Below are 11,871 nucleotides of genomic sequence, written 5' to 3' on the forward strand. Positions count from 1 at the left end.
TGTACTTTTATCCTTGCCCTGTAATCTGCTGTACTGTCTTTGGCGCCTTAATGTTCCCAGTGGGATCAATAAAGGCCTTATCTTATCTTGAAAATGTTTTAAAATTTTTGTTAATTTTGATCAGATAGTAGTTTGTATGACAGACGGTGAAACTGGCAAAAGTGAAAGCGTTTTTGCCGGTGCGCTCTATACAGAGGCCCCTGAACATGCAATTCACATTTGGGTATGATTGGATGTTGCATTCATGATATATGGCATTTGTGTGAAAACATAATGCCTCACCCTCGGCCGTCCTAGCCTGGTGGGGATAAGTACAATATTTTCTTAAAGGGCAAGCTCTTTATTGACATATTAAGACTTAACCAACCTATAGTTTGTTGTACGGTGAATAGCAAAGGCCATAGAAGAATGGCTTCCCTGTTTAACCCTACAGTATGCACTTTGTTGACCGTGGTCCCCCAGGGGTCTATCCTTGGCTGTTTTTTTTCCCCCAAACCTATTTGGCAAAAATAGCCAATCTACAAGCTCACAATACTTACAGAGTTTTCTGCTATTTTATTTAGGAACGTCAGGGTTAAAATGGTTAATAACAAACTATACTACTACTGTATAAACTGTACATATAATTCATAATGTGTCCGTGTGTGTGTGCGTGTGTGTGTGCGTGTGTGCGTGTGTGCGCGTGTGTGCGTGTGTGCGTGTGTGCGTGTGTGTGTGTGTGTGTGTGTGTGTGTGTGTGTGTGTGTGTGTGTGTGTGTGCAACTTACATACTCTGCCTCCCTCTTGTTCTCCAGGGAGAAATTATGCATGTCTGTGACTCCGCCGAACACCGACTCCACCTTGTAGCTCTGGCCCTTCCTGATCTGGTCTTTCCTGATGAGCTTGGTGTGCAGCGGGGCCTTGTTGGTGTCTGGGGGCCCCCTGCTGTGACCTCCGCCCTCCGCCGCTGCCAGCCCCGGCAGCACCGTCATGGTCACGGTGACGTTGGCGCGCTGTCCCTCCTCTCCCTGATCCGCCACGATCTCTGCCAGGGGGTACGGATCGAGAAAAGATTTTCAAACTTTGAGCTCGTACAACATGCAACAGGCGCTCACACCAAAAATATCAACGGGCGACAAAGCAATCGACAGCCATTCATTTCCAGTGGGTATTGGCTACAATGAGCCACACTGAGCAACGCAGAGATTTTGTGACTACGGTGCGACAAACGAAAGTTAACATTTTCTATGTTTATGCAGATGGGTTAGCGACGACCAATCGGATGACAGATGTGTTTGTAAAAAAAAAATTATTCATACTGTAGGGGAACAGCAACCGTAGCTGTTGCAAATGTAAAATAAATAGGGTAAATACATGGCCCATTTCTTGCCTAAAATGTTATCAGAAGCTATTTCAGGTTGTAGGTGAAATCTAGATATAGTTTATTAGTTTACAGATAAACTGACAAGTTTAGAACCACCAGAAACGGAGTGAAGTAGGCTACAATGGCAGTTTGTCTGTAAACGATCTATATTTTCACCTAAAATAAAACCAGAAATAGCTCCTGATAACATTTCTAGGTGAGAAATAGGCCATGTACATATTTACCCAATCACATTTGCAGCTTTGTTGCTTTTTATCTTTTGTAGCCGCGAGTGTTAACACATTATTACTTATTTTTGTAATCATTAGTCTTAATTGTATCTCTTTTCTTTCTGTCTGTCTGTCTGTCTGTCTGTCTGTCTGTCTGTCTGTCTGTCTGTCTGTCTGTCTGTCTGTCTGTCTGTCTGTCTGTCTGTCTGTCTGTCTGTCTGTCTGTCTGTCTGTCTGTCTGTCTGTCTGTCTGTCTGTCTGTCTGTCTGTCTGTCGGTTGGTGAGAGGCATGTGCTGCCGTATGTGCCGGGAAATCCATTAGGGAACTCTTTGATTTGGGGGAAAAAAAAGAAACAGTGGAAAATGTCCCTTGTAAGCTGAAGCAGGATTCAATTTGCTGGGTGGTGCGGGGGTGGGCCGGGGTCTCTCTGCTCTGCTTTTGATACTCTTTTTTTTCTTCTCGTAGAGCTTTAAGTGAAGCCAACCAATAAACAGATAAATGGCACTGACGGAGAGATCAGGGATAGCACAAGATAGGGAGAAGCTGACAGCAAACACAGAGAAGCATGTGTGCGCAATATGCTTGTGTGTGTGTGTGTGTGTGTGTGTGTGTGTGTGTGTGTGTGTGTGTGTGTGTGTGTGTGTGTGTGTGTGTGTGTGTGTGTGTGTGTGTGTGTGTGTGTGTGTGTGCGCGCGTGCGTGCGCGTGCGCGTGCGCGTGTGTGTGTGTGTGTGTGTGTGTGCGCGCGTGTGCGTGTGTGTGTGTGTGTGTGTGTGTGTGTGTGTGTGTGTGTGTGCGTGTGCGTGTGTGTGTGCGCGCAATATGTTTTGTGTCAGCATATGGCTGGGCAGGTGTAAATGAGAGAAGGAGACAGGGCACTGAGAGGTAAAAGTGTGAGAGGACGAAGGGAGCTGACTGTATTAATAACCCACTGTACTGGCATAGATTCCTGACAAATCATTATAGGGCATACACAGCGGGCCATCTGCAGTGTTGGAAGAAGTACTCAGATTCTTTAAAAGTATATCACAAAATACTCTGTTACAAGAAAAGACCCAGTATTCAAACTCTTCTTTGAGTAAAAGTACAAATGCATTTGCGTCAAAATATATTTAAAGTACATAGATTTTTCAAAATTGGACAAACTTTTTAGAAAACAGCAGATCTACAAGTTCACAACGTGTTGCAATCCGAAGCGTCGTGAGCTTATAGATCAGCTATATTTGAATAGCCGAAGTATAAAATAAAATAAAAATGTACGTATGTTTTGTAATGATAATCTAAATCTGCAAAGGAGCCTAACTAGTATGCTAAAGCTGTCATATAATTGTAGTGAAGTAAAAAGTACAATATTTGCCTCTAGTGGAGTAGAAGTAGCTTATAAAGTATTGAAAATTTGAATTACTCAAGTAAAGTAAAAGTACTTCAAGATTGTACAGCACTTGAGTACATGTACTCAGTTACTTTCCACCACTGGCCATCTGACCGACTTGAGGAGAGGGGAGGGGGAGGAGCTGTGTGTGTGTGTGTGTGTGTCTGGGGGGGGGGGGTCCAAACACTGCTCCCTAATATAGGAAAGGAACTAACTATCCACCATATGCCAACGGTCAGCCACACCACCGCAAGGCCACAGTCTGACAGACACAACTGCACAGTGAAATTGACCCACAAGGGTTCATTTTTACACTCTGAAGAGTCAAATCAACACTGAGGATTTTACTCTGTTCTGTGCTTCACTGCTTGACGAGCGGCAAACTAAGCTTCAGGACCCCAAGAGATGGACCACAAGGGAGGATGGAAACAAACACACACACACACACACACACACACACACACACACACACACACACACACACACACACACACACACACACACACACACACACACACACAGTTATAAACCATTAACTTCAAGCAGATTTTTGTGTCGGAGTGCTGTGGCCAGGGTGGTGGACGGGCATGCAGGGGTGTAGCCCATGTGGTCGGGCTGGCAGGCTGGCAGCCCGACCCCTTTTCTTCTCCCCGACCAGCTGATCATTAAAGAAGCACTGGGGCTCCACGGGTCCCCGGGCTCACCAGAGCTCTAAATAGCATTGCGAAGACGACTTCAGCGATCACCATCAATAATCTTTCAAGCAAAATAAACCGAGATGCAGCAGCTGCTGTTCGTCGGCCAGTTACGGCCAGACATAAGACTTTTCTCATCTTCTCACAAATGAACAGGGGGGGTGAAGGGTTGCTGAGGGGACTGACGACAAGCCCAATTTAGATACCTGCAAACACCATTATTTATACGCAATGCAAACTTTTATATCCGCTCTTGGAATTCAGAGCTTTTTTTGATAAACACATTACGCAATTTGTTTGCATAACGGCTGCGGAGTAAACAGCACGGATTGCGGCGAGGGGGGCTCGTTAATGTCTGGGGAAGAGAGAGTTATGTAGATGTGGACTGGTGGCAGTGGAAACCACTAGGCTGCTCTTACATACTCTGACCAACAGGGGCACTGTAGATCATTCCCACCTTTCTCTCCGGCTGAGAGTGGAGATAATAATGGGCATGCATTGCTGTCCATCTCTTCTCAATTATCTCCTGCCTCAGAGAGGCAGGAGATACAAGCTCGCAGAGCGGCACAAAGTGACGCACTGTGAGCTTGATGTCTGCTGCCAGCAATGCAAAATTCCAGACATAACAGTGGGTTAACACTAACAGACATGAAGAGAGAAAAACGAGCGAAAGATTGGTAATTAATTTACAATTAAGAAAGTTGGAGAAAGAAGACAGAAAGAGAGAATGGCTTTGGGCAGTAAGTTATGTGACGGGTGATAAAGAAGAAAGCAAACATAAATCAGTTTGGACTCATTTTACGATTGGCCATCTGTGTGTGTGTGTGTGTGTGTGTGTGTGTGTGTGTGTGTGTGTGTGTGTGTGTGTGTGTGTGTGTGTGTGTGTGTGTGTGTGTGTGTGTGTGTGTGTGTGTGTGTGTGTGTGTGTGTGTGACAATGTGACTGCTGAGTGCTTGCACACCACCACACCACTGTGGCCAAGCCAAATAGCGAGGGGGAGAAAACACACAGACTCCAGGAGGCCTGACGTCAGTCATGCCCGGATACACACAACACAGTGTGTATTCACATGGAGGTGGGATGTGTGCCGTTTCACTGCTGTGAGTAGCCTATGCACCTTCTGTAGACACAAAGCATCATGCAAGGCCCACCAAGTAGTTCCTGGAGCTGTTAAGAAATACTGGAAATTAACTCACGCTGAGAGGAGTGTGTGTGTGTGTGTGTGTGTGTGTGTGTGTGTGTGTGTGTGTGTGTGTGTGTGTGTGTGTGTGTGTGTGTGTCTCTCTCTCACACACACACACACACACACACACACACACACACACACACACACACACACACACACACACACACACACATACATACACATACACACGCACGCGCGCGCACACACACACACACACACACACACACACACACACACACACACACACACACACACACACACACACACATTATACCATACACTCACACTCTCACACACACACACACACACACACACACACACACACACACACACACGCGCGCGCGCGCGCACACGCACACACACACAACTTGTATTTTCATTCGTCGAGCAAAAAAAAAACACGACTGTTGACGTCCAAAATATTGGCATCACTTCACAGAACATAATCATCAACATCATCTTCGATCATCATGCTCCTCCAGCTAGATATACTTACAGAATGTGGCATTCCTTAACTATTGGGTTGAAGGAGCCAGATTGTGCGTGCGGATGTTTAATGTGCTCCGACAGAAATGAAGACTGTTTATGTCTCAGCTATGACTGTCCCTTATCCACAACTAAGAACGGAATTTAACATATGTATTCGTTTATATCAGTGGTTCTCAACCTGACCCCCCAAAATAATAATATTTGAACTGGGGACCCCCCCCACCCTAGACAACTTGTCTTGGGTGGGGGGTCCCCAGTTCAAATATTATTAGTATATGTAATGTAGGCTAGTAGGAGTTGAAGCATTCAATTTAGTTTTACTAGGTTCAACAGATAAATATCGTGAAAATAGCAGATCTACAAGCTAACAATGCCTGTGATCTTGTATTTTTTTTAATTTTCTCCAATGTTTGACCAGTTTTTATGTTGATTATACTTTTGATTCAGTAATGGTCTTTTTTTGTTAGGTATTAAAAAGGTCTTAAAAGTCCTTAAATTGTCACTTCACTGTCATCTGGGGACCCACCCAAAATCATGTGGGGGTCCCGACCCACAAGTTGAGAAGCACTGGTTTATAGCACGACCAGGTGCACGCACTCAAGGTGAAAAGTGGACGCACCGAGGAGGAAAACGCCATTTATGCGTAAAAACAATCAAAAACAATCATCCCCACAAACGTCCATGAGATCACGTGCGAGACTAACGAGCACGCGCATCATCGGAAGATCTTCGTTTTCAAAACATTTGATTGTAGATGGTGGTGTAAGCAAGCACTGCGTTACGCGTGCGCACAGAACACTGGCATATAGCGGACCAGATAAGAAAATGTGCGCAGTGCGCACCATATAATGCCACTTTCTCCCGTATCCATCCATCCATCCAGTGTCCACTCACTGTGCTAATCAGTTTAAGCATCTCGTTCTCTTGCGTTATCAATAAATATGTTAGTATAGGTATATAGAGTAGAGTGCGTGATTCAGTCAGTGCGTGCAGCCAGTGTGTTCTCCAATCAGATATGATCCAAACAGTAGTGTACACCCTGCCGGGTATAGGCTACTACGAAGAGAGAGAGCACCGGCCACAGCTCAGCCACCACCAAGTAAGGGTTTGGTATTGCAAACCCATCAACGTTAATTAAATTAATTATTTTTACAGATTTTTTTTAAAAGGGGGAAAAAGTGGGGAAAACAACAACAACAACAACAACAACTGATCTGTCAGATCGTGATGGCCATGGGGCTGACATTCACTCCCATATGGAGCGCGGAAAGACCGTTTAGTTGCCTTACCTTGTTGTGTTGTCGTGTGCAGCCCGGGGATCAGAATGCTGTTGAGTCTTTTGGCCGCGGCGCCGGAGCCGCCGGAGGAGGAACACGCTCCTCGCCCCTCCAGCAGAGCCTGCAGGGGTCTCGTCTCCCCCGGCCGGTGCTGGCAGGTCAGGCCGGAGCCGCAGCGCCCCGTGTACACTCCACACGCCTGGCCCTGGGCGAGGGCGCACGTCGTGCAGCAGCCGCAGCCGGGCTCCCGCACCCTCTCCGCGCAGCCGCTGGGCAGCGGCTTGCACTGCATGAGCGCCCCGGCGTCGCACGGCTCGCATCGGACTACCGGCCCCGCGGTGTCGGCGAGCCGGTGGGTGAACGCGGCCAGCAGCGCGGCAGTAGTGAGACAAAGCACGCAGAGACCGGGCATTCTGCCGATAAGCTGGTCACAAAGGGACAGTGTGCGGGTTGTCGCGTAGGCTTACGGGGACTCTTTGTGACACAGCGAGCGGGCGAGCCTTCTCCATCTGTATTTTCTTTTACGCGAACTTCTCGTTTTATACGGGCGGAAAAAGAGCCAACAAGTCACACCCTCCTCCGTATGAATAATGTAAACGGAGAGCCCCGATATGAGGGACCGCTATATTCAGTCCTCTCCAAGGAGAGAACTACTCAATTACGCTCGCTTTTAGGGTCCTAATATTGTTTTATCAGGGAAACTGTGCTAATATACGCCTTTCTCTGCGCTGCTTTTTATTACTCATCCCAAGAGAAACGCTAAAGTCGTATTTCCCTCAGGAAATCTGGCACAGTGTGTGTGTCACAATGCAGGCAGTCAAGTATAGGCTGTAGACAGTGTGCAGGGGCTACATTCTAAAGCCTACAGTAGCCTAGAATGTTTAAATTTTTGCAAATATTAAGAAAAACATTTGTATTTCAGGGCTAAAGTGCCCATTGTCTTTGAAATTTTATTAGAACTTGATAGAGAGGAGGACAGCTCAGAAGGAAGAAAAAAGTTACACTTGGATAGCTCTCCTCTCTCTTCCAGCCAGTGAATCATTGACTATTCTCTAGCCTTGGTAGGTTTCCACACCACTGGCCACATCCCCTGGCATCAACGGTACGTGACTGAATACCATTGGTGGTAACTTTTACCCCCCACCATGCAATACTGATAAAGTCTACACCAACATTCCTTTGGGCAGGTGTGTAGGTGGCCTCCCTAACCTACTAAAACAGTCATTTAAGGGCATTGTGTGTGTGTGTGTGTGTGTGTGTGTGTGTGTGTGTGTGTGTGTGTGTGTGTGCGTGTGCGTGTGCGCGTGTGTGAGTGCGTGCGCGTGTGTGTGCGTGCGTGCGTGCGTGTGCGTGTGTGTGTGTGTGTCGTGTGACCGCTACGCTCAGCAGGGGGTGTAGCCAAAGAAGTATAGCTTTACTGTTAAACCCTATATACTTAGTTGACCGGGGTCCCCCAGGGGTCTATCCTTGGCCCTCTCCTTTTTTCCGTCTAAATCTCTTCGCCAAAAATAGCCGATCTACTGTGCAAGCTCACAACGCGCTGCGTTGCGGCACTTTGAGAGCTTGTAGATAATGCAATTTGTGTTCGCCTATTATGACATGCCAAGAATAAATAGGGACGCTATGGGTTCATGTGGTTAAGGTTGTAGAAACGGTCAATTGACACATGTCAATCACATCACCAATGCAACCCACAACAGAAGGCCACAGCTGTGGGTGGCCACCACAACTACTGAACATGTGCATGGTAGTGCTGCATACCTCGAATAGTGGGCCGGTGCAGTGCTCACCTGGCAGTGACTCTGGTGCTATACATGCCCACGTGCCCCCATGAAACCCCCCACTTCTGCCAACCATCCCACCACCTTCCGACACCTTCCCACCCCAGCCTCCCAACCCCACAGGATTTCAAATTATTAGAGAGAAAAATGGTCAGATTCTGCCGCCTCAGCACTGCCCCCTTGTCCGGCATACCCTCCCGTTCTGCAATAACAAACGCAAGAGGGGGGTACACACTGAGAAAATAAAGCAATCAGTATTGGCCATTGTGTGATTTCCACCACAGAGGCAGAAAAAGTGTTGAGACTGCATTATGAAAAACAAGCAGAGGGTAAGGAAACTCCCCCAGAATAGCAAGAACACGTCTGCAGCCGAGATTAGTTTTCTTATTACTTTACACTTTCTCCTTTTTCTGCTTTCTTTTTCAAGTCTGAGATATTCAGAGTTTGACCTTTCCCCCATTTTAGCGCCTGTCTGTCCATCTAGGGCTTAGTTTTTCCCAAAAGGATCTGTAATCTCGCTCTCGGTTTAAACCGGGCCGACGAAAAAGAGAGGTCCCTTTGGGAAACTAGTATGCACAAGGCTTTATGTGAATGTGTGTCCAGGGGTTTGTGGTCTGTTAAGTAATTGATACCATGAAGCCCTTCATGCAGTTTGACACTGGTGGGTCTCACCGGGTTGTTATGTGTCTTGTGTTGCTCAGGAAAATACAGTCCCACATTCTCAGGTTATAACTGTAATTGTGGTAACCGCAAGCATAACATGCAGGACTATGGCATTGCTACTTGATTGGTCAGTATTCAGTGAAGAGAGATACACGGTAGAATGGTAATAGGACAGGCAAAACACAAAAGGGATGACATCTACAGTATGTGATAGAAGCTAATATTATGAGCAGATCTCATGATGGCACAGATACAAGCCAGGTGCCTTCATTCCCTGATCCACTGATGCCACCTGATTTGACATTCACAACTTTGTTTCCGTGTCAGAAGAGTAAGAGTAAAAATTGACCTTCCATTTTTCTTAAATGACAGAGACTTAAATGACAGCTACAGTCATTTTATCAACTTTTTCATCCGCAGTGGTTGGAGGTTGTCTACATACTCTTCCATTGAGAAATGTCAACCCTGTTTCCAGGTAGGACACTATAGCTGACAATGTCAACTAGGAAGGGGCGCTCCGTAGAGCGCATATCTCCGTCAGGCTGGGTTGCCCATAGTCAGGGTTGTGTACGTTGTGTGTTTCAGCCGCCAGGGCCCGAATAAAGGTAATTACCATGTACAATACTATTTGTCTCACTTAGGGGTCCATGTCTCTGTTTTGTAGCATCCCGTCTTATGCCTGATTTATGGTTGATTTACAAGCTCACAACTTGTAGCTTGTAGATCTGCTATTTTGGTACGTGCCACCACGTAGAAACTAACTAAATCAGGCTTTATCTGCCACGAGGATGTTATTGTTCTCTTTCTCTGAACATTTCTCAGTCTCTCTATCTACTGTAGGAACCTGACATGATAATCTCCCTTGATGAATTTCTCCCTCTGAGATGTGCTCTGTCCCAGTTAACATTTCGCCGTCTTAACATTCTCATGATGCCGCGCCTTTCTCCATCAGGGCCGTAAATCATTAATTGGAAACACGTCTGTGGCTAGTTCTCAATAACATTGGTACAATGCATGGTAGACTATAATTTAGGGGTTCGTGGGAATCGGGGAGCCGATTGATTTATCTGTTTCTTTACACCCTGTTTCATGCAGCAAATTTCCCAAACGCTGTCAGCACGTACACCACTTCCCACCAGTGCACCATACACACTTGTTCAAATATGCTTGTGATGGCCTGGCGGCCCAGGCCTCATGCACATGACGCATGTGGATCACGTTGATCACGCTATGAGGACCAGAAGAACTTTTATCAGCTCCACAAGCTGTGTTCTGCAATTATAGTAGGCTTATGATGATAGTGTTATCTACCATTTGTAAATAAAAAAAGGAGCACCGCTGCCCTCTGACATAAAAGCTGATTTGTCAAAATATAAACACGGGTAGGATAACCTTTCAAAAGATAATAGCTGACAGGTGATAATGAACACATTTAGGCTGCAGGCATAATGAAAATGTGGAAAGATTAACCCACAGTGGATACAGTGTTTTGACAATCTTGATTAGGCCTGATGGCAATGTCACCTACAAATGTGTAAGTGTAAAGATAGACCATTATGGGTAACTTTTTACAGTAGAATTAAAGGGATATATCATTTTCAAACATGTTTGGGGTCATTTTAACGTCTACTCAGGCACACCAGATATTTAGATATTTAGATATTTAGATATTTAGATATTTGATATTTGATATTTGATATTTGATATTTGATATTTGATATTAATTTTATCAGACACGCCCAAACCCATTGTAACTCCTAGCTCTATTTGAACCATGTTAGATTCATTGAAAACACACATATACTTGGTTCTGGTGACTGATATTGTCTTTCTAATGCGTGAGGGGACGTGTTTTTTCAATTACTGTATTCATTTATATTATTTCATTCTTTTATTCTACGTTATCCCATTTTTTAAATTATCCCCAAAAATTATATAAAATAAAATAAAAAAACACGCATGCATTAGAAGGACAATATCAGTCACCAGAACCAAGGACGTGTGTTTTAAATGTCTAGCATGGCTAAAATGGAGTTTGAAATTGCAATGGGTTTATAATAGCCCAAGTAAACGTTAAAATGACCCCAAACATGTTTGAAAGTGAAATATCCCATTTAACATTCAGGATTTTACATTGTAGTAGGCTATTGGTTAGACTCAGAGTGACTATTGTATGTCAAAAAGTTCCCATGCAGGTTCCATCCCAGCTGCAGTCATCAGTGTTCTTGAACAACGCACTGAATGCCCTCCTTGCTAACTCATTAGGATTTAGCCTAATTTATGCCCAATTATGCTCCATTGTACCACAGCATTGCATGGTGAAATGACCAACTACCAATCTGACCGACTTCCCACTCCATCTGGTCCTCCTTGGCGACACACACCAAGTTTGAAGTCAACCGGCCGGTTCTCAAAACATGCGGTGAACACACGGACACGCAGATACGCAGAGATTTCGCACGTTTATTTATAATCCATCTCACAAGAGTGTCGCTATAGCCATAAAGAATCAGTAATTATGGCAAGCTCTCCACAACAGCATCAGCTAAATACCTAACTTAAACTTGGTGTAAATTCCCGATTGACCTGTCTATGGGGAATCTGAGCAACATGTTGATTTGTGATTTCTATGTTGTGGTCTCCTCCTCTTGTAATTTGGTGGCAACTTTTGTACATATTTTTGTCTTTTCCAGCTCACTCCAAGCAGGATAATAGACCCAAGATGAATTATGCAAACCACTTGACCAAACCAATTATACCAAATGACAGCCTCCACACAGTGACAAAATCCCATCAAATTCAGTGAGCATATCGTAACACAACCCAAATTCTTTAA

The 11,871-nt window shown here is 45.2% G+C and overlaps 1 protein-coding gene across 1 annotated transcript in view; it reads right to left on the reverse strand.

Moving 5' to 3' along the window:
- The window catches only part of igfbp3 (insulin-like growth factor binding protein 3), a 20,102-nt gene extending 12,943 nt beyond the window's left edge, over positions 1-7,159 (reverse strand). Inside the window, exons 1-2 of the mRNA XM_080431517.1 lie at positions 6,604-7,159; positions 768-1,024 (exon numbers count right to left, since the gene is read on the reverse strand). Of these exons, the coding sequence (XP_080287643.1) occupies positions 768-1,024; positions 6,604-7,003 (657 nt within the window). The 5' untranslated portion in view covers positions 7,004-7,159. The remainder of the gene's footprint in view (positions 1-767; positions 1,025-6,603) is intronic.
- Positions 7,160-11,871: the final 4,712 nt, after the last annotated feature.

Source organism: Gymnoscopelus braueri, assembly GCF_963280865.1.
Source record: "Gymnoscopelus braueri genome assembly, chromosome: 6".
Classification (NCBI taxonomy): domain Eukaryota; kingdom Metazoa; phylum Chordata; class Actinopteri; order Myctophiformes; family Myctophidae; genus Gymnoscopelus; species Gymnoscopelus braueri.